This window comes from Euleptes europaea, chromosome 2 (genome assembly GCF_029931775.1).
Source record: "Euleptes europaea isolate rEulEur1 chromosome 2, rEulEur1.hap1, whole genome shotgun sequence".
Lineage (NCBI taxonomy): Eukaryota > Metazoa > Chordata > Lepidosauria > Squamata > Sphaerodactylidae > Euleptes > Euleptes europaea.
In genome coordinates, this window is record NC_079313.1 from 8,237,601 (window position 1) to 8,262,237 (window position 24,637).

Below are 24,637 nucleotides of genomic sequence, written 5' to 3' on the forward strand. Positions count from 1 at the left end.
AGGGGAAAAGCCTAGAACAAGAGAGGAAAGAGAACACGAGAGGAAAGAGAGGGAAAAAGCCTAGAACAATAACAAAACACGTGGGAAAGCAACTGCTTTTTACCAAGTACCAAACTCAAGAGACTCAGCACAATGCAAATAGCTGATAAGAGAGTATTTCACAATTTAGGGTGCCACAACTGAGAAGGCCCTTCTTCTTGTGACAACTTGCCTTGCCTCACAAAGAGGAGGGAGTCAGAGTGGGACCTCCAGAGAGGATCTTGCTGGTGGGGTGGGGGCAAGCCCATACAGGACCAGACGGCCCTTTTGTTACTGCCATCCCAAACCATTTAGGGCTTTAATGGTAATGAGCAGTGCGTTGGATTGCGCCTGGAATCAAATAATCATGGGGTTGCCAGGCAGGGCCTGATAACCAGCAGAGGGGCTAACCAGTGGTGTGAGCCCTCGCATGGAATGTAACGGCATTGCCGGCGATGTGCCGAAGTCATTTCCTGCGCACCTGGAAGTATCATCAGGACGTTGCCAGGGAACTCCAGGGATGCTGGCGCGTGGGGAGTGACATCAGCACACTGGGAAACTGCCACCGTTTCCTCCCTCCTTGTTTCCCACCAGTCTGCTGCTCAGCCAGCTGAGTAGCAGCGTGGAAACGCCCGCTGGTGGCACAGGATTACCTGGCCCCATCGGGAACGGTAGCCCTAAACAGTCGGCCGGCGAACTTGGAGCTGGAGGTTCCATTGGAGGGGTCCAGAGGGAAGTTGAAAGTGTTTTTGATAACTGGAATTGTTTGGGTTACGGCTCTGCTTTAAGCCTCGGACCACCGGCCATTTAACAGAGCTTAGTTATGGCAGCCGATAGTTCGTAAGCAATTTAATTTGTCGATTAAGTCTGCATACGTTTGCTCAATACTTCTGAAGAGGAAACAAGGGAGTACTGTATTACCATTGGGGTGTTTCCTGCTGGAAAGGTGGGGGGGGCTCTTCTAAAATGGCACCTACCAGCTTCAATTTTTTGCAAGTATTTGCATGAGAACAATATTTATTTATTTTTTTAAAATCATCTGCCAGGTCGATTAATTGGGGGCATAAAGCATAAGGGATAGCCCTCAAAAGGACTTCTTCATCTGTTTGTTTGTTTGCTTTCCTGTTAAATTTTGTGGGGTAATGTTTTGCAGCCCTTTGGATTGGTGTTGTCAGATTTAGTCAAATAGCTTAGACAGAATTTGGGGGTTACCGCACTTGTATTCCCACCGATGTATTAAGAGTTTGAAAACGTTATAAAAAATACTGTTCGCACTTTCTGTGTATTCCCACCGATGTATTAAGAGTTTGAAAACGTTATAAAAAATACTGTTAGCACTTTGTTTGTCCCCTTTAGCTGTGAAGACGTCTTCCAACCATTTATAAGCCGTGGTATCCAAAAACCCTTTTAAAGCGATGTTTTTTACAACATTTTCAAACTCTTAATACATTGCTGGGAATACAAAGTGCAGTAACTCCCTTTGTTTCGAGCGACTACCCTAACCGGTTAAGTGGCTGAAAATTACAGATCTGTTTGAGCCATGCTTCTTTATGGGTGGTGTGGGATTGGAGCAGCTGATATGGAGCGTTAAGAACATGAGACCTGATTTTGTACCGTGTGTGTGTGTGTGAGAGAGAGAGAGAGAGAACACACAAGGAAAGGACAGGGTTTGGTGTCGAAGCCTGTATAGATTGGTAATTACACAACATAAGAGAAATAACGCACAATTTGCACAGTCGGTGTTTTACATAGCTGTGGTTTTGCTAGACATGAAACTACAGAGGGTGCTGTCATGAAGCATGGGATATCTGGGGGGTGGGGGGAAGCACTTTTTCTCTCCCTCCCATAATACTAGAACTCAAGAGCCACCCAGTGAAGCTGGCGGGCAGCAAGTTTAGGACAGACAAAAGGACGGGCAGTTAGCAGACCAAAAGGCCCAATTAGTTTGTGGAATTCAGTCTCACAAGATGCGGCAAGGGCTTTTAAAAGGGAACAAATTCAGGGAAGAGAGGTCCAAAGAAGGTCATGATGGCTAAGCAGAACCTCCACGTTCAGAGGTAACGTACCTCTGAATACCAGTTGCCTGGGGGCGGGGATGGGGAAGCTTTGTCCTCTGGGCCCTGCTTGTACACCGTTGGGAGCGGGGCATCTGGTTGGCCAGTGTGGGAAACAGGATGCTGGAGGGGAGGGGCCGTGGCTCAGTGGTAGAGCCTCTGCTTGGCATGCAGAAGGTCCCAGATTCAATCTCCGGCATCTCCAGTTAAAGGGACTAGGCACGTAGGTGATGTGAAAGACCTCCGCCTGAGACCCTGGAGAGCCGCTGCCGGTCTGAGTAGACAATGCTGACTTGGATGGACCGAGGGTCTGGTTCAGTAGAAGGCAGCTTCATGAGTTCGTGTGACCAAATGGTTCATCGATCTGATCCAGCAGGGCTCTCCTGACATTGATAAAGAATAGAAACTTAAATGCAGCCGTTACGATTATCAGCTTTGGTAGTATACACACACAACCCTGACCATCGCGGGGCATAAATCTTTAAGGGTGAGCACTTTTTTTTTTGGAGGGGGGGGAGGTCTAAACATCTGTCCAGTTTAAATCAGTGGGAGCTGGACCGGGAAGGGAACTGATGGCAGCTGTTGAGTATGCGGTTGGGGGAACGGGTGCCGCGGTGCAGACGACAGGGCAGCTTTGGACGCCTGTGCCAGCCTTTTCCTTTCCCCCACCCATTTCAGGTGACTTCTGGACGTCGCATTCAGCGTCGCCCCTTCTTTCCCCACGCATGTAGGTTAATCCTTGTGGGAGTGGCTGTCAGAGACACGCAGGCTGAAACAAACCCGCTGGGCGTTAAGCCGCCTTCTGGGGACTGTGCGCGGTAATTCCCGTCTTCCTCGTGATGGCCAGAGAGGCAGGATTCACCCCCTGCGACTCTCTTACGTGGGCAACAGCACGCTCACACCTGGGATTCCAGCCATTGTGTCTCCCCAAGGCAGCCTGAACATTGTCTTAAATTTAGTTTGTGGAGTGTGAAGGCAAGAAGAAGAGGAGGAGGAGGAGTTGGTTTTTATATGCCAACTTTCTCTGCCACTTAAGGAAGAATCAAACCGGCTTACAATCACCTTCCCTTCCCCTCCCCACAACAGACACCCTGTGAGGTTGGTGGGGCTGAGAGAGCTGTGACTAGCCCAAGGTCACCCAGCTGGCTTCGTGTGGAGGAGTGGGGAAACAAATTCAGTTCACCAGATTAGCCTCCGTCACTCATGTGGAGGAGTGGGGAATCAAACCCGGTTCTCCAGATCAGACTCCACTGCTCCAAACCACTGCTCTTAACCTCTACACCACGCTGGCAGGGGGGAGGCTATGGAAATGGCCGAGTCATGTGTCTTGGCATAGCTAATTCGGGAACAGAATCTTTCTGATCGCCCCTGAGATGTGCTCTTGCAAAATGAGATCCAGAAAGGGGAGATCATATGAATCAGCATGGGGGGGGGGGGGAGGAACCGTTGTCAGACAGTGGCTAGAAAACAGTGGGGGCTTGCCTCGGCAATGCCAAGCTAAAACTCGGCACCCTCTAATCCTTCTGCACCTGCGGCAATGCTGTTACAAAACCATTTCCCTGAAATTAATTTGACAACGATTAGGGAGGGGTTTTTTTGTTTGTTTGTTTTAAAGCAACAAGGACTACCCAAAAAGATGGGGAGAGAGCTCACCTTTGACCCTTATTTTTGGCCATTTGTGGTATATGGATATTCTAGGGTGCCCCAGGAAAAATTAAAGAGAGGCTGTCTCCATCATTATCTCGCAAAGATGATCCAGCGTCAGGTTCTGGGTGTATAAGAGAGAAATCCTATGCGTGTCTACTCAGAACCTGGCTCAAGTCTTATCGAGTGGGGCTTACTCCCAGGAAAGTGATTTTAGGATCGCATTGTGAAAATCTCACACACATATCCATTTATTTCCACCGCCCCCTCTCTCTCTTCCTCTCCCTCCCTCCCGCCGTGCTTTGGGAAGACCTGGGTGAAGGATGTAAATTTTCATGATTTCCCTTGATTTGCATAATTGATTTGGCTTCTGCAAATCACGAGGAAGGGAAAGGGCGGCACAGGCCATGGAATGACATTCCTCCACCCCCTTGAGATTTCATGGAATCATAGAATAGAATCATAGAGTTGGAAGGGACCACCAGGGTCATCTAGTCCAACTCCCTGCACAATGCAGGAAATTCATAACTACCTCCCCACCACACACACACACCCAGTGACCCCTACTCCATGCCCAGAAGATGGCCAAAATGCCCTCCCTCTCATGATCCACCTACGGTCATAGAATCAGCATTGCTGACAGATGGCCATCTAGCCTCTGCTTAAAAACCTCTGGTGAAGGAGAGCTCACCACCTCCTGAGGAAGCCTGTTCCACTGAGGAACCGCTCTGTTAGAATTTCAGTCGATTTCAGTCGGCATGGGCCGGACGCCTTGAAATGCTCCTTCCATACGGACCAGTAACTTGCCCTTTAACAGAAGCCAAGGTTTTCTTTTCTCAGAATCCAGCTGGAGAGCGGGGTGAGTGGTTATGGGGTCTAAATAGCCACTGAACTCATGACACCCTTTCCCTTTCCTCTCCCTTTGCTTTCCTGCTTCAGGTAACAGAGGAACCACCGCCGGTAGTTCAGGGGATGCTCTCGGAAAAGCATTGGCTTCGGTAAGTAACACCCCCAAAATCCTAAAAATCCGGAGTTTGATCCTTGCCTGCCCTTGTTGAATCTTACAAGGAAAACTCACCAAGAAGTATGAGATCCTGCCGTTTGTTTGTTTGTTAGAAGTGTGTCTTTCTCTCCACCAGCATAGGTGAGCATTGCATGAAATCATACCATTAATGCTTAAATATCGCTTTTTTCCTGAGGGTACTCTGAATTGGGGGTGGGGACTATATCAGGGGTTGTCGAATTCAATTGTTACGAGGGCCGGATATGACATAAATGTCACTTGGTTGGGCCGTGCCGTGCCTCGCCAGCCCAGATCAAGAGTGGGGGGGGGGGTATGGCTGCCTCGGCTGGCTCCCAGGCCAGATAAGATCTCTCAAGGGGCTGGATCCGGCCCTCAGGCCTTGTGTTTGACACCCCTGGTCTATATGATGAATAATTACAACCATTTCTCCCCGGGGGGCAGGGGGAGATTTTATTCATTTGACTTAAAATGGAAATTTGCTAATGTTGCCACACTACCTGACTGCCCCTAAAAAAAACATCTCGCCTGGCACTAGTCCCGTTCATCCTGATCAGAAGTGTTTTCAGGAGGGGCCCAGCATTGGAACATCCCCATGGAAAGCAGGAGGGGTTCTTGTTTAACTCCCCGGCATCTCCAAGTAAAGGATCTCAGGCGTAGGCAAGACCTTTCTCTGCCTGAGACCCTGGACACCTACGGCCGGTCAGGGGGACCCAATTCTCTGAATCTGCAAAAGAGAGCTTCTTATGTCTTCTTATAAGTAGGACAGCTTTAACCAGCCCTACTGCCTCTAGAATGACCAATGTGCCCATCTAAACCTGTTAAATAAATGTTTGTTTCCTCCCTCTCCTATCTCTTCCTTCCCACCCCCCACATCCAGCATGGTATAGTGGTTAAGAGCGGTGGTTTGGAGCGGTGGACTCTGATCTGGAGAACCGGGTTTGATTCCGCTCTCCTCCACATGAGAGGCGGAGGCTAATCTGGTGAACTGGATTTGCTTCCCCACTCCTACGCACGAAGCCAGCTGGGTGACCTTGGGCTAGTCACACTCTCTCAGCCCCACCTACCTCACAGGGTGTCTGTTGTGGGGGGGGTGGAGGGAAGGTGATTGTAAGCCGGTTTGATTCTCCCTTAAGTGGTAGAGAAAGTCGGCATATAAAAACCAACTCTTCTTCTTTTTTCCAGATTTACTCCCCAGATCACTCTAGCAATAATTTCTCTTCGAATCCATCCACACCGGTGGGTTCCCCTCAGGGAATAACAGGTAAGCAATTAATTTTGGGGGGAGGGGAGAAAAGGACATTGCAAGGCTTTCTGCTGACTTCCTAAAGAAGGGTGGGCAAAAGGAAATACTTAGTTGCTCAGTGAGAGATGAAAATATGGAATTTGTTGCCAGAAGGTGTAGCGATGGCCACAGGTATGGACAGCTTGCAAGGGAGGTTAGACAGATTCGTGGAGGATCGGTCTGTCAGTGGCTACTAGCCCTGGTGACAAAAGGGAACCTCCACATTCAGACGCAGTCAACCTCTGAATCCCAGTGCCAGGAGGCAACATCAGAGGGAGGCTTCCGTCTCTATGCCCTGTTGTTGGCCCTCTAGAGGAACTAGCATGGTACCGGGTTCAATTCCTTACTCCTCCACATGAAGTCTACTGGGTGACCCTGGGCCAGTCGCAGTTCTCTCAGAACTCTCTCAGCCCCACCTACTTCACAAAGTGCCTGTTGTGGTGGTGATTGTAAGCCGCTGCGAGACTCCTTCAAGGTAGAGAAAACCGGGGGTATAAAAACCATCTCTTCTTCTGGTTGACCACTGTGTGAGACAGGATGCTGGACTAGATGGACCACAGATCAGGTGCAGCATCTGGCCCTTTTGATGGTCTTAAAGTACTGAGGCCTTAAGATTGATTTTGATGTGAAAATGGCTCCATCTAGTGCCTGACTGGAGGAGTTGCAACAGAGCCTATGAATTGCCATGCTGCGGGGTGGGGGGGAGTATTGATTGTCCTGGTTCAGCCTCTTCAATTGTAACTGAATTGAGGGCGGGGGAGCTCTTTAGTTTGTGCCTATTGAAAATCTGGCTCGATAAAAGACCCCATTCTTTTTTCTTCAGGGTTATACATGTATTATGTTGTATATGTATTAGTTATATTACAGATCCTCTGGGTCTGTCCTCTACACCTCCCTAGCTATACCCTGGAACACATGAACACATGAAGCTGCCTTATACTGAACCAGACCCTTGGTCCATGAAAGTCAGTATTGTCTATTCAGACTGGCAGGGTCTCAGGCTGAAGTCTTTCACATCACCTACTCTCCTAGTCTAACTGGAGATGCTGGGGATTGAACCTGGGACCTTCTGCATGCCAAGCAGATGCTCTACCACTGAGCCACAGCCCCTCCCCTAATGTTAAATGCTAAAGGAATGCTAAAGGTTGAGGGAGCGTTGTTTTCCATGAAGGGCAACAAGTTGCTCCTGCCCTGGATGTGAACTCCAGGGGGGGACATAAAACAGGCGCCCGCGGCCATGCAACAGTTTGACAGTTAGCATAACAACATTAAACCACAAAATGTATGGGAATAGTTAGTGTGGCAAATGTAAAGTTGCTTCCTCAGAGGCTTAGAGAGGGCAGCAGGCTGGGCAGAGGTGCATCGTTCTCGTTTGCTTGTGCTTTTTCTTGCTCTGGAGCTAGTTCCTGCAGGGAAGGGTCAGAAGATTGGAAACTTGCTGTAGACGCAAATGAGAGAGCCAGCATGGTGGTGTGGTTAAGAGTGGTGGTTTGGAGTGGTGGACTCTCACCTGGAGAACCGGGTTTGATTCCCCACTCCTCCACCTGAGCGGCGGAGGCTAATCCGGTGAACTGGATTTGTTTCCCCACTCCTACCTGGAGCTGGGCACCTCATTTTCTCTCTGTGTGTTTTCCCTCCACCCAGGTTCTTCGCAGTGGCCCCGATCAGGCGGACAGGGTGCCTTATCCCCAAGTTACGAAGGGACCCTTCATACTTTGGTGAGTCGCTCTGAGGTTGCCGTCGGGTCAGACCTCTGCAAACCTGGTTTGTAAGCAATGGTTTCTTTTTGCCCAAACCTGGAGAGGAGAGAATGTTTTAAGCTGCAGGACTTCCCAGCTCAGTCTCATCAGAAGCAAGCCAAGAGTTTGTTCCAAACGACAAGTCTGGTTGATTCTCAAGCCCCACCCTCTCCTGCTACTGAAGACTTCCTGGTCTGAGCCAGCAGCAATCCATTCAAAAGTTAAACTTGCATGCCTTAAGAAGTTGGAGTTGGTTTGTTTCTTGCTTCAGTCACCTGGATTCTTGTGTGTGCGTGTTAAGTGCCATCAAGTCGCTTCCGACCCATGGCGACCATATGAATCAATGTCCTCCAAAACGTCCTATCATGAACAGCCTTGCTCAGGTCTTGCAAACGGAGGGGCGTGGCTTCCTTTATAGAGTCCATCCATCTCTTGTTGGGTCTTCCTCTTTTCCTGCTGCCTTCAACTTTTCCAAGCATGACTGTCTTTTCCAGTGACTCTTGTCTTCTCATAATGTGACCAAAGTACAACAGCCTCAGTTTAGTCATTAGAGGCTGGATTCTTAGCCACAATTTAATCCTAGTTCAGAATCCTAATTCCCAGGGAAAGCAGCAAGCCCCAGTTTGTTAAGGCACCTGAGTTTTGGCCTCGCAACTGACTAGAACGGAATCGAGGACTTCTGAAGCGCAAGGGAAGGGAGGAGGAGGCGCGAGGCCAAGAATAAACATGGCTTATCTTAGCTGTGAACCAAGTCTGGTTTGTTAGCATGCTGCTTCTCTTTCTCCTCTGCCTTTGCTCCTGGCAGCTGTTTTGTGAATGTCAGCTGGGCAGAGCTTGGCTGGCCTGGTTGGAATCCCCTCGTAGCCACGGACTTGTTAGGGTCACACTGTTTTATTATTTCCCAGCCTGTCAAGGGACAACAGCAATCGCCTACTATAGAATCACAGAATCATAGAGTTGGAAGGGATCACCAGGGTCATCTAGTCCAACCCCCTGCACAATGCAGGACATTCACAACTGCCTCCCCTACATGCCCCCAGTGACCCGTACATGCCCAGAAGATGGCCAAGATGCCCTGTCTCTTATGATCTGCCCATGGTCATCTTGGCCATCTTCTGGGCTTGGAGTAGGGGTCACTGGGGGTGGAGGTAGTTGTGAATTTCCTGCATTGGGCAGGGGGTTGGACTAGATTACCCTGGTGGTCCCTTACAACTCTATGATTCTAAGGTCACAGAATCACTATCTAACCTCTGCTTAAAACCCTCCAGGGAAGGAGAGCCCACCACCTCCCGAGAAAGCCTGTTCCACTGAGGAACTGCTCTGACTGTTAGAAAATTATTCCTAATGTCTAGACGGAAACTCTTTTGATTTAGTTTCTGGTCCGACCTTCTGGGGCAACAGAAAACAACTCGGCACCCTTTGGGACTTCAAGGGACCTTTTGCTGGTGGGGATTAGGAAAGGAAGCATCAGTCCCTTGCAGGTCTCTCTTATGCCTTTCTCTCTACAGTCGTTGTGGTGTTCCTTCAGCTGGGATTCAGATGAAGAACAACCGAGGGAAGCGATAAAATGAATCAGTCTGCCGTCAGACGAGAACTTGCCCAAAGCAATGAGAGGGAGACCAGCAATGTTTAAACGTGCTAAGTAATACACTTTCAGTGCACTTTGCCACTGGATTTTACTGTGTGGAACGGATTCTGCAACGTCCGCACGCCAGCCATCACCCAAGTGCGCTGAAAGTGAATCGGAAGTGCATTCTTTAGCATGTGTGAAAGCTTCCTTCATCTCACCCCTTCTTCTTTCCCCCCCCCCCGAAGCAAAACAAAATGGAAGACCACTTGGATGAAGCAATCCACGTCTTGAGGAGCCACGCCGTGGGCCAGAGCAACCACGGGGACATACACGGCTTGCTAGCTTCCGCATCCGGGCACAGCACCTCGGTGGGGGCGCTCAACCAAGCGTTCCCCCCTGCCTCGGTCTTGCCGATCGCCAATCGGCACTCAAACTTGGTGAGTGAGGGACTGGATGTGTGCTTGAGATTGAAGGGGATGATGTGCTTGGCTAGAGCTGGGGGAACCTGGGTTTAAATCCTCCCTCCACTGCGAAGTTCACTGGGCGACCTTAGGCCAGTCATAATTTCTCAGCCAAACTGATCTCACAGGATTGTTGGGAGGTTTAAAGGGGGGGTGAACCAGGTATGCACCCTCTGATCTCCTTGGAAGGAGGGATGAAATTGTGATAGTTGGGAGGGGAGAAAAAGGGCGCCCTCTTCTGAATTCAGCACATGCGCCCATCCCAAACTGCTGTGGTGGGATTCAAAGCCATGGCTTCTCATTCCATAGTTTAAGTCTCTTGGCCCCTCTGGGTTGCAAATTCCACCCGATCTTTTCTTGACACCTTCTAAATTGAGAGACAGCGTGGTGTAGTGGTTAGGAGCGGTGGTCTCTAATCTGGAGAACCTGGTTGGTTTTTCCACTACTCCACATGAGCGGCGGACTCTAATCTGGAGGACTGGGTTTGATTCCCCGCTCCTCCACATGAGCGGCGGACTCTAATCTGGAGAACCGGGTTTGATTCCCCGCTCCTCCACATGCGTAGCGGACTCTGATCTGGAGAACTGGGTTTGATTCCCCGCTCCTCCACGTGAGCGGCGGACTCTGATCTGGAGAACTGGGTTTGATTCCCCGCTCTTCCACATCAGCGACGGACTCTAATCTAGGTGCCCCATGCAAATTGCCTTTTTTTGTGTGTCCTCCACTTGCAGGTCGGAGGAGGTCACCCTGAAGACAGCCTCTCCAGCAATTCCAGTCTACTTCACAATCATGTTGCTCTCCCAGCCCAGGCCAACTCGCTCCCCGACCTCAACAGAGGACAGTCAGATGCCTTCAGTGGTAAGGCTGCGTCGCGCCACAGTGGGGAGGCTTGGGGGTCGAGCACCTGTTTTGCGTTCGGAAGGTCCCAAGTTCAAGCCTCCGGCATCTCCAGTTTAAGGTAGCTGGCGACGACCTTCCTCAGCCTGAGATCTTGGAGAGGTGCTGCCAGTCAGAGTAGACAATACTAACTTTGATGGACCCAGGGTCTGATTCAGTATAAGGCAGCTTCATGTGTTCATACAGTTTGGGGAGGGGCTGTGGCTCAGTGGTAGAGCATCTGCTTGGCATGCAGGAGGTCCCAGGTTCAATCCCCGGCATCTCCAGTTAAAGGGGCCAGGCAAGTAGGTGATGTGAAAGACCTCTGCCTGAGACCCTGAAAAGTCATGGAGAGGGGCCGTGTGCAGGAGGCATCCCTGACTTTGTGAGATCTGAGCTGGGCTGACCTCAGGTGGGACGGGCCGTGGCTCAGTGGTAGAGCATCTGCTTGGCATGCAGAAGGTCCAAGGTTCAATCCCCGGCATCTCCAGTTAAAGGGACTAGGCAGGTAGGTGATGGGAAAGACCTCTGCCTGAGACCCTGGAGAGCCGCTGCCAGTCTGGGTAGACAATACTGACTTTGATGGACCCAGGGTCTGATTCAGTATAAGGCAGATTCAGGTTTGTCAGAGCTTCTGCTAGGCAGAGTAAACAACGCTGACTGAGATGGGCCAAGGTTCTGGTTCTGTCGGAGGATGCTTCCTGGGTTTGATCTGCCTTTTGCTTTGAGGGCAACCCCACGATTGTTGTCGGAGCACGTAAACTGCGTGCTGACAATCCAAGGTTCAATTCTTGGCCCCCCTGCTAAAAGCATTGATGCTGAAATTAAAGAGAAGGATGGGCTGGGGTGGAGGGACCGATGTTCTGTCTCAGTATAAGGCAGCTGTCGATCAGTGGAAGGGTCTCTGGCAGCAGCATCTCCAGTTAAAAGGACCAGGTAAGTAGGTGATGTGAAAGACCCCTGCCTGAGACCCTGGAGAACTGCTTCCAGTCTGAGTAGACAATACTGACTTTGATGGACCAAGGGTCTGATTAATAATAAGGCAGCGGCTCTCCAGGGTCTTAGGGTCGGCTTTGTCGGCTTAGGTGCCAGGTCAAATCTAATCTGGAGAACTGGGTTTGATTCCCTTCTCCACATGAGTGGCGGACTCTAATCTGGAGAACCTAGGTTTGATTCCCCTCCACATGAAGCCTGCTGGGCTAGTCACAGTTCTCTCTGAACTCTCTCATCCCCACCTACCTCACAAGGTGTCTGTTGTGGAGAGGGAAGGGAAGGAGATTGTAAGCTGGTTTGAGAATCCTTAAAAGGTAGAGAAAGTCAGCATATAAAAACCAACTCTTCTTCATCCTACTGAAGCAGTGCCTCCATTCAGGAGGGCCAGGGCAGCTGCACCCCTTGGGCCCCCAATCTTACATGCTGTGATCCCCTTGCAGGCTTGACGGGGAGCTTGGGGCGGGCCAGCGTCTCATCGGGAACGAGTGAGATCAAGCGGGAAGATAAGGAGGATGACGAGAACACGTCTGTGGCGGACAACTCGGAGGAAGAGAAGAAGGACCTCAAGTCGTCCAGGAACAGAACAAGGTGCTCACTGAACAGGTCTTGAGCTTTCTCTGTTCCCTTTAAGGGCATGGGGGTGACACATGCAGGCGGGGTGCAGATTTCTGAGAGGGGGAGTCAGCCCAAGCAGCCCTGGCATTGAACTCCGCTGGTTGATACTGAAGTGGGATCCGTCTCGTTTGTTCGTGTTGATTTCCCTGGCGTTGCGAGTGTGCGTGCTTAAGTCGGGCCACTCCTTACTACCCAGGGCAGAAAATGTTTCCAACAGTCCTTTTCAAACTGTCCGGGTGCTTGTCCCACATCGAGCGCCGTGGGATCCCTGCACATGGCCAACGGTTCCAGGGACAGAGGATTCCTAAGATGTGCCGTTCAGCTTCACCCAGGATGCTGGCCAAGCTTATTGAGCTTTTGCTGGCACTTGGCGTGAACCGATATATACCCAAAATGTGCCGGAGGCTCCCTTGTGATGGGACAGAAAGCTGGGGTGGGGGCAAGTTAAGAAATCACTGATAGGGCTGTTCTGGAAAACCGTTTGAAAACAGCCGGGCTGAGGGCCGCTGGACAGAAGGGTTGCAGTTTCCTTCCGTTCCGCGATCAGAAAGTGTGTGTCAAGCAGTCTTTGGGGAAGCTTATCTGCTCTTAGTTAACTTCTCGTTGAAAAAAACATTCGGACGGGATTACCCTGAAACACAGTTTGAAAAGAACTGGGGATTCAGAGCAAAACAGATGCTGTTTCCTCCGGTTCCAAAAATTGGGAGGGGTGGGTGGGGGCGGTTGTGTAAGTGTGTTTAAATTTCCTTTTTTGTTTAATTTTCGGGTCTACGTGAAATGGTGCTGAGGTGTGCACACAAGAAAAACGTCCCCCTCCCTTGTTTCCGTTCTTATTTCAAATTATTAGTCAAGATGAGGATGAGGAAGACGACCTTCTTCCCCCAGAGCAAAAAGCCGAGCGAGAGAAAGAGAGGCGGGTTGCCAATAATGCCCGCGAGCGCCTGCGGGTCCGCGACATCAACGAGGCCTTTAAAGAGCTTGGGCGTATGTGCCAGCTTCACCTTAACAGCGAAAAACCTCAGACCAAACTGCTAATTCTCCACCAGGCCGTGTCGGTTATTCTGAACCTGGAACAACAAGTTAGAGGTCAGTGGAGGCTTCCGACGGGGTGACGTTTCGGAACGGCATGGGGCTGTCTGTCTTGTCCCTCCACCCTCCCGCCCCAAGGCTGCGCCGCAGGGCCGGCCTGGCGCTCTTCACCCTGCTGACGTCCCGTCCCCCCTGAACTCTTGCGTCCTTTTCATGGTGGTGCCTTTCGTTGGACTTCTCTGTTCCTGTTTTGGTTTTTTTGTTTGCATCCCCTCTCCCTCTCCTGTTTTGCGTTTGGAAAAAGTGTTGCGCTTTCTGCATGCCGTCCCCTCTTTGCCTGTGCAGGGGCCCGGGGTCAAGCGTCTCATGCAAAGGGGTCTTTAGATTGAGTTACAGGAAACCGTTTCCCCACACACACACACACAAGGAGAACCTCACCACGTGGTGAGAAATCCCTGTAATTCCTCCACCCCGCTCCTTACATGTTGTGTATAAATTGGTTCAGTGATATACACCAAAAGGAGAACCCTGGGGGAAATCCCAGAACACTGAAGATGAGTTGTTTTGTTTTCAGCGTTGGGTCTCTGTTTCACCACATAGGGCCTTGTTTACAAGATGCATTACTGGAATTTTTCACCTCATGATGACGAGCAAATCCCTGCAAAAAAAAATGTGTTTGTTTAAATCTTGCCCTTCACGCAGCATGCAATTTCGCTAACATGAGGGTGGACTTCTTAAGAGTCAAAATGGGTTCCTGGTTGGGGTACCTAAGAGCCGCAGCGGGTCATAGGAAAGAAAGCAGTCTCAAGAAAAGCCGGGGCCAAGCTATTTAGGGTTTTTAAGTCCTAGGGACTAGTGCCCAGTTCTGTCTGGAAGGCAACTTAGCTTCTAAAGGTCTGGTGAAATATGCTCGAAAAATGTGCGGTCAAAATGTGAAAGGTTCTGACTCTGAAGATCACCCCGGTATCCGTAACCCGGGTCTCCCATCCCAATGCCAAGTTATCATCAGAGGTAAAAACGGCAGCAGAGACCCCCTGTTCGAGACCTGCGGCCCCAGGCATTTGACATAGGACTTTCGGGGCGAACAAGGGAGTATCAGCAGGGGGTCTCTCCTGTTGCGGGGGGAGGGGGGAGTTTCACATGGAAAGGAGCTGGGCTAATTTTTCTGCTATGAGTGTTTTTAACGCTTGGCCACGCATGCGATTTAACATTCCTTCCTCCGAATCCGCCAAATGGGTGCATCTTGGCGGTGTTAACTCCGAGTCGTTTCCCCCCACACACACTGACGCCCGGCACAAGCTGCTATCTTTTTACAACGAGGAATTCCTCACGGCCTGTTTCCGCTCTGCTCTGATGTTGCAATGTTGGAATTCCGCGATTCTCCTTTCTCCATTACTTCTGTAACTTCTCCTCCACCCCCTTTTCCCCTTTCATAATGTGTGTGTGTGTGTGTATATATATATATATATATGTATACATATATACACATATATTGATTTATTTATTTTCTTTGTCTTAATTTGTTGTCCCCTTCCCTTCCCCACCCTGCTTTCCTACAGACAGTCCCCAGCCGTGACCTCTCGGTGGTACCCACCCTCTACCTTGTACTTGCTGCTTGCTCAGAGAGACAGAAAACTTGCGGGGAGAGGAGGGTGCAGGGGGGCAGGGAAGGGCCAACCCGTGAGAAGAAAGGTGGCTCCGTCGTCTGGGTTTGGGTCTTCTACGTTCCGTTTTTAGACTGGCGGAAGCCGGTTCCCTTGGCCAAACCAGGCCCCATGCACGATGCTTAAAGAGACCGGTCATGTCCTCCCTCAACCTCCTGTTCTCCAGACTAAACATTCCCAGCTCCCTCAGCCTTTCCCCATAGGGCTTGGTCTCCAGGCCCTTGATCATCCTCGTCGCTCTCCGCTCGATTCTGTCCACATCTTTTTTGAAGTGAGGCCTCCAGAACTGCACACAATACTCCAGGTGCGGCCTGACCAAGGCAGTGTACAGTTGGACTGCGGCATCTTGTGATTTGGATGTTATGCCTCTGTTGATGCATCCCAAGATCGCATTAGCCTTTTTTGTTGCTGCATCACACTGGCTGCTCATATTTTACGGTCCACCCGTACCCCAAGATCTTGTTCATACACACTGAATTTTAGATTTGTAGGGGGCAGTAAGGCGCCAAGGCAAGAGAAGCCACCACTAGGTCTGGTAGCTGCTGTGTGTTCACTGGCCCTCTGTTCCTCTGCTTGGCAGTGGCTGCTACTCATTGCTAACATTGCTGGCAATTCAGGGTGCCGGTTGGTCAGCCGCCACCTGCAATCTGACAACCTGGCAGCGAGGAGCCAAAAGGAGTTGACGCCCCCACCCGTAATGTTCGTGTGCCTGCCGAGGAAGGGAGGCGGACCCAGTCTTCCCAGCAAGGCCCAATCCCATCGCTGCCACTACCAGGAGCCAGCATGGTGTAGTGGCTAAGAGCAGAGGTTTGGAGTGGTAGAGTCTGATCTGGAGAACCGGGTTTGATTCCCCACTACCCCACATGAGCGGCGGAGGCTATTCTGGTGAACTGGATTTGTTTCCCCACTCCTCCACACGAAGCCAGCTGGGGAACCTTGAGCGAGCCACACTCTCTCAGCCCCACCTACCTCACAGGGTGTCTGTTGTGGGGAGGGGAAGGGATTGTAAGCCGGTTTGAGTCTCCCTTAAGTGGCAGAGAAAGTTGGCATATAAAAACCAACTCTTCTTCTTCTTCTAAGTTAGCTTGCTTTCACAGTGGCAGGCCTTGGCTACAGCCAACCCTTGGCCACAGTCCTGTTTTCAGCTTCGACTAGCTGTAACGATAAAGAAAGCAACTGGAGAAAGAAAGGGTGTCTGGGGAGGGGGGTCTGCACTCTGAACTAGGTTCGTTGTTTCTCCCCCTCCCCAAAGCCATGTGAATAGAGTTAACAATTTCCACGTGGTGTTCTCCAGGAATAACACCTGATCTCCAAACTACAGAGATCAGCTCCCGTGGAAGAAATGGCCACTCTGGACCCTATGTCATAGTATAGAGCAGGAGTGTCAAACATACGGCCCACGGGCCAGATCCAGCCCCTTGAGAGCTCTTATCTGGCCCACGAGGCAGCCGAGGCAGCCACCACCACCACCCCACTCTTGATCTGGGCTGGCGAGGTATGGCCAGGCCCAACCAAGTGGCATTTATGCCATATCCAGCTCTTGTAACAATTGAGTTTGACACCTCTGGCACAGAGGCTAGGAGAAACAGACGTCCTACAGTGACCTCACGTTTCCCATGAGCTTCCTCCCCTTGCCAGACTTCACCTACCCCAAGCACTGCCCCAGGAATTATCCAAGTTAGAGTTGGCAGCCCTACTAAGAACGTGTTCACCACCAAATTCTAATTAATTGAAATCAAGTCAAAATCCAGGTTGAGTTTAAAAGGGGTGCGTGTGGAGGGGAGGGAAAGATCTTTTGGCCCATGACGGGAAAGCCCCCACAGTCAATAGTTTGTAACCTCCCTAAGATGAGCACAAGAAATCCCATTGCAGGCTCGATTCAGGTAGATGATACTGGGCGTGAAAGGGATCTCTGCTGGTGCGGAGCCTAAAGGCCACTGAATGGTCTTCCTTTGAAACAGGAAAGCCGGCGGTGCTTCTGATCTGCCTCCAACCCAAATCAGAGACAGGACAGCGGCAGTGCCAAGTGGCTCTTTTGTTTTGGCGCCTTGCCGTGTTTTCCAGCATTAAGTAAGGTCTACTTGCCCGTCTTCACAAAGTCTTGACTGGGGTAGTCTCTTGAGGCTGTCAGCTGCTAACATTTTTCTGTCTCGGGCTTCCTGCTGTGGTTGGGGCCCGTTTGGCAAGAAAGCCAAAACTAGGATAATAGGCACTGCAACATGTTAGTGCTCAAAAAGGGTTAATTCGCTCCCTGTACAGATTGTGGTTGCGTGTGGCTTTCCCTCTTCCAAGACATAGGAAATAGTCATGAAAGACAAGGTCCTATGGTCCAAGGAGATATTTCAAAGATTTTAAGGATCTTGGGTTTATTTTGGGGGGGGGGGTTCCTCCCTATACCCCATGCCACCTGACAAAATCTTTCTGAAACTCCATCATAATCTCCGACCTGGCTTCCCATGTTGTCATAATTTTTATCTGTCCTGCCTTTCCTCGTGCTTCATGGCCGCTTACACATTATGATTAAAAGCATCATAAATTAAAGCCAACAAAAGGAAACCCACAAGTTCCTTACAAGTACAGGCATGATTGGATTTTTACATTACATCTGACTACATTTCAATCCGACTATCAATTAGTTTAGCAAATTCAGGACTTGGTAGTGGTGGTACAGGGTCTTCTCCAAAATTAAATGAAATTTGTAAATGTTTTGAAATGGCAACATTTTTGGACAGATTGAGAAGCTGTAAGAAACTTTGTTCCAGATCTCGCTTATGAACATATGAAAGTGGAGTGGGACCAGTGGTCCATCTAGATCAGTATTACAGGTTGAGTATCCCTTATCCGAAATGCTTGGGACCAGAAGTGCTCCATATTTCGGATCTTTCCATATTTCGGAATATTTGCATATACATAATGAGATATCTTGGGGATGGGACCCAAGTCTAAACACGAAATTCATCTATGTTTTATATATGTTTTATATACACTTTATACACATACCCTGAATATAATTTTAAACTATATTTTTTAATAATTTTGTGTACATTGAACCATTGGAAAGCAAAGAATAACTATCTAACCAGAATACAACAGCAGGCTTTCAGTCTCCATTTGTTGTGTATACTGTATTTTATTTTTTTAGGTGAGAAGAAACATCAGAAACAGTTGAGGGACCAGGAAGTGGGATCCTCTGGGGATGAGGAGGCATTCTGCCGGATGGCTTTTTAAAAATGTTTCCTCCAGAGTGATCCCGCCTCATTAACAACGTTTTTTGTCTTAGAAGTCCGGTTTTCAGGTCATTTGGTTTTCGGATGTCCGGTTAAGGGATACTCAACCTGCCAGCGTGGTGTAGTGGTTAAGATCAGTGGTTTGGAGCAGTGGACTTTAATCTGGAGAACCAGGTTTGATTCCCCACTCCTCCACATGAGCGGCAGACGCTAATCTGGTGAACTGGATTGGTTTCCCCATTCCTACACATGAAGCTAGCTGGATGGCCTTGGGCTAGTCACAGCTCTCTCAGCCCCACCTACCTCACAGGGTGTCAGTTGTGGGGAGGAGAAGGGAAGGCGATTGTAAGCCGCTTTGATTCTGCCTTAAGTGGTGGAGAAAGTCGGCATATAAAAACCAACTCTTCTTCTTCCTCTCTACTCTGATTGGTGGCTGCCTCCCAAGTCTTTCCCAGTTCTTTGTGTCTGAGATCCCTGAAGTGGAGATTGCCCCTGGGACTTCCAGCATGCGATGCAGGCACTCTGCCACAGAGCTGCTCTCCTGCTTCGCTCTGAAACTGGTTTCTGTCCAAAAGGGAGAATTGCTTCCAGCGGGCCGTGGATCTTGACCCGGTCAGGCCTACATGGAAGGCGTTCAAGAGTTGACACGTTAATGAGAGGCAGCGGTGACTTTTCTTTCTTGGTGTGACCACTTTGGGTTCCAGGTGCTTTAAAAGCCCAGGGATGGGTGAAATGGAGTGTGTGGGAGGGGAGGGTGTTGTAGAAGAGTTGGTTTTTATATGCCGGCTTTCTCTGCCACTTAAGGGAGACTCAAACCAACTTACGATCACCTTCCCCTCCCCACAACAGACACCCTGTGAGGTAGGTGAAGCTGAGAGAGTGTGACTTGCCCAAGGTCACCCAGCTGGCTTCGTGTGTAGGAGCGGGGAAACCAATCCAGTTCACCAGATTAGCCTCCGCCGCTCAGGTGGAGGAGTGGGGAATCAAACCCGGTTCTCCAGATCAGATTCCACCGCTCCCCTGGAAGCCATGTCGAGCACCTTGATCAAATCGATCATCTGGGGTAAGTCAAGGTTACAGCTTAGATACATCCCACTCTCTCACAGATCAGCCTTGCCACCCCACATCACGCATCCTGGACCGCTTTGGTCGTTGGTGTGGTATCGCCCGACACAAGTTTGAATAGGGGGTTGTGGTGTCCACTGAGAGATCAGTCTCCGCGTGCTTTCCGACCTTCCTTTTGTGCCCAGCATGGTTTAGGTTGGCCTCCTGTTTGATCCAACACGTCTGCCGATTCCATCCCTTCGAGGCAGCTTTTTGCCTTTCCCGCGGGAATGTTTTGCTCTGGGGGAGAAGAAGGTCGTCCCAACTTGTGACTTCACGTCCTGTATTTGCCAGGGTTTGGGGAGAAGGGCAGGAGAAGGAGGGGGCAGCTTGCCAGGCGAGACCCTTCCAAGAGCTTTAAGTTGCTGCCAACGCTCACGGTTGTCTTAGGACGGTTTGTTCCCGACCCACCTTTTCTGTGCCGATCTCGGCCTTGTTTGGAAGCCCGGCGCACACAATTTGCATGATTTGGGGTGGAAAGATACATCCCAGGAAGGGAGGAAAAGAGGCGCACCCTTCAACAGGTGGTCATCACGGTGCCTTCTTGGGTGTAGTTGTCTCTTTGAGGCGGCTTTGGTTATTTCAAAAACTTGCCAGAACACATTAGATGCATTAACGCAGGCGTCACTAACATGGGAAGATTTTGTGCGCCCACCTGCTTCCCGGAGAAGATACACACTGATGCGTGTTTTGTTTTCATAAAATATTTGAATCCTGCCTCCCCCCCCCCCGAAAAAAAAGGCTAAACGTGGCCGTGTTTTGGACCTTGATTGTGGAAGAGGGTTGCCAACCTCCAGGTAGGGCCTGGAGAGCTCCCAGCATTACAACTGGCCTCCAGACGACAGAGGTCAGTTCTTTTGGAGGAAATGGAAGCTTTAGAGGCATTGTATCCTGCTGAGCTCCCTCCCCTCCCCAAATGCCGTCTCCACCGCGTGAAATCTCCAGGTATTTCCCAACCCAGACCTGGCAACCCTAACCATGGAATGTTCTCGGTGTTCTCTGTGCAAGTCCCGCAGATGGGTCCTGGCCTTACTCAGTACACCTTCAGAACATTCTAGATAGATCACTAGCCAAAGAACTGGCACACATAGCTATTCTCCTCCCCGGGGGAGAACTGCTGCCTTCTCTGCATTTATCCAAGCCCTTCCTTCTCGGTGACTTTTTGCAGTGATGCCTCAAGAGAAGACGCTGTTTGATTGACGAGGCCGCGTTTTGGAGTATCTCTTCCGGGCCTAGCTGACCCGGAGGTTTCCTTTGGCCAGCCCGTCACAGGACTGATGTGCACCACGTCGTGGGGCGCTGAGTCTGTGGTAGCTGATTGAGCTGAGATTATCAGGAGGAGTCCCTCTCTCTGGGTGCCCCGCCTTCACAAATAACGTGGCTTACTAGCAGAGTCAAGGTCTTCTGTGTTGGGAGCGCCTCCCTCTGGAAACTGTCCGTTTAATTTCTGAGCTGGCTTCATTATCTTGTGGTTAACTTGCTTTTATTTATTTTTTAAAAAGCCATTTGCTTTTTGTAGTTTAAAAAAATTGGTTGTAGCTTATGGGTCTTTGAAATCATTTGGTTAATTCCCCCACACACACACAGAGAGAGAGATAAAAGCTATGGAAGCATGGTTGCCTCCATAACCCATTTCAGCTCAGGAACACCCCCTTTAGCCGGCACCGAGTTACGCCTGCATAAAGGCAGACATAGCCCCATTAAATCCTATGGAGGACCTTTTTACCTTCCTTTTATTTACCTTTGTGCTTTCCTGCCGTTCCTGGGCTCTTCTTAACCACCACCATCCCTTAGGATTGTGCAGTCAGTCTCAATGTGTAGGTTTTGCTGCTGGAGTTTCAGATTTGGTGCTCGCACTGATATTGGATTTATTTGCTGTTCGGATACATTTATTAATCTTGCCGCCGGGATAAAAAATCTGAAGGGTGGAACTGTAATTTTTTTGGTGGGGTTATTTTTACAGAGCGTTTTTAATCTTTGTAGTAGAATGGCAGGCAGAGTCAAGCTCCTTTAAAAAGAGGGGCAGAATTCTAACCCATTAAGTTATAAATCTTTGGCTTGTTTCTCCTCCTTGGCTTGGCGTTTCCATAACTGTGGCGCTGATACGGGTGTCCATCTGTGGCTTCCCAGGCTTCCAATATCATGCCTTCTCCCAGTGGAAACCATATTAAGGACTGAGAAAAGAGCAAGAGTCCAGTAGAACTTTAAAGACTAACAAAATTTCTGGCAGTGTATGAGCTTTCGTGAGTCACAGCTCACTTCTTCAGATACAGCTAGGATACGGGTCCATCTATCCTTAAGTAGAGAAGAGTAAAATCACACACCCAGTGGCAAAAGCATGAAGTGTATGAATTCACTCTTCTCTAGTTAAGGATAGATGGGCTCACATTCTGGCTGTTTCTGAAGAAGTGAGCCGTGACTCACAGAAGCTCATAAAGGTAAAGGTAGTCCCCTGTGCAAGCACCGGGTGCTTACTGACCCATGGAGTGACGTCACATCCCGACATTTACTAGGCAGACTATGTTTATGGGGTGGTTTGCCTTTGCCTTCCCCAGTCATCTACATTTTACCCCCAATGAGCTCGAACTCAGGTCGTGAGCAGAGCTTTTGACTGCAGTACTGCAGCTTACCACTCTGCGCCACGGGCTACACACGAAAGCTCACGCCCTGCCAGAAATTTTGCTAGTCTTTCAGGTGCTACTGAACTCTTGCTCTTTTCTACTGCTACAGACAGACGAATTGCAGATTATAATAAGTGTGATCGTACCCTAATGTTGGCAGCTCCTTATCTCTGGGGGAGGGTCCCCTTGTCAATTGACTTTTTTTTTACCGTGGACCTTTTTCTGCCACACCTTGGCACCGCTTTGTCCCTTCCCCCCCCAACCCCACCCCCCGAGTCACTGCGTTTCCCCCCTGATTAACCCCTGTGGTGCTGTGTGAACCCAGCAGTACAGATGAGGCGCTGTCAATGGAGGACAAAGATCTGAGGGACCGGGAGAGGCGGATGGCCAATAATGCCAGGGAGAGGGTGCGCGTGCGGGACATTAACGAGGCCTTTAAAGAGCTGGGACGCATGTGCCAGATGCACTTAAAAACAGACAAAGCGCAGACCAAGCTCATCATCCTTCAGCAAGCAGTACAAGTCATTCTGGGCTTGGAGCAGCAAGTACGAGGTACGGCGCCGGGGGGGGGGGGCTCTCCCACCCTGAGGTCACTCTTGTGCAGGAGTCTGTGTGTGTTTGTGTGCGTTTGTCTGTCCATCTGTCCGTCCGCCTGTGCTCACGCGCATGCTTGCATGAGTCTCTCCGCCTGTCCCTTCGCCCCTTTGCTCTGGGGTTGAGGTGCAGGGTTCTCCCCCGCTCTTCCGTCTCTCGCAATGTGACCGAAGCGGAGAGGACTACGAAGGGTATGATTGAGAGTGCGCTTCTTCTGCCTAATCTGCTGAACAACTTGGGGGCGGGGGGGGGGGCTTGAGGGTCTGTTAATGGCGGCGACGTTTTTCCTTCCCTCTGCAAAGTAGCAGCTTTGTTCTGTTGGGTTGGCTGCAGCTAGCGAAAGGAATAGGACCGCGTTCTCTGCTGGAATATTTCTCAATCTTTCATATATCTGTGTATATATTCTTGCTCTCTCTCTCTCTCTCTGGCTCCTGCTTTTTGGGGAAGAGGGAGGGAGGGAAAGGGCCCCAGGCCCTTCCCAAAGGTTTGGCATTCTCCTCCTTCCCATGGGCTCTCTCTCTTGTATCCCTTTGTCTCAGAACGCAATCTGAACCCCAAGGCGGCCTGCTTGAAACGTCGTGAAGAGGAGAAGGTGTCTGGTGTGGTGGGTGACCCCCAGATGGCGCTGTCAGCATCCCATCCAGGTCTAGGAGATGGGCACAACCCTGTGGGACATATGTAAAGGTACGCACTTCTATCACCATGTGGATGGCCTTTTTTGAGGGGAGGGGCAACCAAGCCCACATGAGAGCCAGCGTGGTGTAGTGGTTAAGAGTGGTGGTTTGGAGCAGTGGACTCTGACTTGGAGAACCGGGTTTGATTCCAAGTCAGTATTGTCTACTCAGACCGGCAGCGGCTCTCCAGGGACTCAGGTAGAGGTCTTTCACATCACCTCCTTGCCCAGTCCCTTTAACTGGGGATGCTGGGGATTGAACCTGGGACCTTTTGCATGCCAGGCAGATGCTCTACCACTGAGCCACAGCCCCTCCAATAGGGGACGGCTTTGGCTACTGCAGCCTGCTTATAGGATTTCTAAAGGTGTTTGGCTGGCCACTGTAGAAAACAGAATACTGGAGTAGCCCTTCTTTTACTATTTTACAAAAAGCGATTATTCTGTCAATGGATGTGTAAAGAGAGCCTTCATGTACATTGGCAGTATATCTCTGATCAGATCCTGAAGCCTAGCAACAGAGCAAGGCTGTTGTCTTTGTACCCTGCTTATGGGTTTTCTATATCATCACATGATAAAAAGAACCTTGCTGGATCAGGCCAATGGTCCATCTAACCAGCATCCTTTTTCCCACAGTGGCCAGCCAGAAAAACTAAGCAAATCTCGGGGCCCAAAGCCTGCCTCTTGATTGCATAGATTCCAGTTAGACATCGTAAGCATTAACTGATTTTTGTTGGCCCGGGGGGCGGTTTGTGTGTTTTTTTTTTTAATTTACTTCATTTATAGCCTGCCTTTCTCACTGAGAGTCAAGGCGGATTACACAGTGTAAGACAAGGTGATCCAGTAACATGAAACACCCAGCCAACTAAGCAATAGGACTAGGGTCACAGAAATTAGAAACAGTGCCAAAAAAAGGGGTATCAGACATGATATGTCAGAAACAGTATTAAAAAAATGGAATTACAAAAGTAAAAAGTAATTCCATAAAAGAAAGGTAATACACTCAGTAAACCAGGGGGTTCTCCAACCCTTTTGAGCCTGCGGGCACATTTGGAATTCTGACACGGCGTGGTGGGCGCAGCAACTAATGGCTGCTGCAGGAGGCGGAACCAGCTACAAAACGATTGCCGCAGCTTAACTTCAGTCACACAGTGAAGATCCTTGTGCTGTGGTGGCAGCTGCTGCCAAAGGGACATTTTTTAAAAATCTGCACAGCCAATCAGAAGCCTCACTGGGCAAAAGCCCTACCTGGCCCTACCCACTTCCCATAAACACTTGGTGGGCACCAGAAAAGTGAACAGTGGAATAGGCTACGATCCTATCCCCTTTATAGACATGCCCTCTTTTTCAGTATACCACAGCCTTGTTCCCTTTGAAATAATGCCCTCCTGAACAATTCTGTTTTACGCCGTTTGCAGAAATGACAGAGATCAGGCAGGCTGTTCCAGAAGG

At 50.0% G+C, this 24,637-nt stretch overlaps 1 protein-coding gene across 9 annotated transcripts in view; it reads left to right on the forward strand.

Annotated features, from left to right (window-relative positions):
• Nucleotides 1-24,637, forward strand: part of TCF3 (transcription factor 3) — a 106,138-nt gene that overhangs the window by 80,291 nt on the left and 1,210 nt on the right. For 2 of the 9 annotated variants that reach the window (XM_056845312.1, XM_056845313.1), the window contains exons 11-18: nt 4,656-4,714; nt 5,923-6,001; nt 7,667-7,740; nt 9,577-9,768; nt 10,524-10,650; nt 12,102-12,264; nt 13,124-13,362; nt 23,055-23,199. In XM_056845312.1, coding sequence (XP_056701290.1) covers nt 4,656-4,714; nt 5,923-6,001; nt 7,667-7,740; nt 9,577-9,768; nt 10,524-10,650; nt 12,102-12,264; nt 13,124-13,362; nt 23,055-23,197 — 1,076 coding nt within the window. In that variant the 3' untranslated portion in view covers nt 23,198-23,199. Of the gene's footprint in view, nt 1-4,655; nt 4,715-5,922; nt 6,002-7,666; nt 7,741-9,576; nt 9,769-10,523; nt 10,651-12,101; nt 12,265-13,123; nt 13,363-22,246; nt 22,474-23,054; nt 23,200-24,637 lie in introns of all 9 variants that reach the window. The other 7 variants (XM_056845315.1, XM_056845319.1, XM_056845317.1 and 4 more) reach the window with 5 other exon arrangements.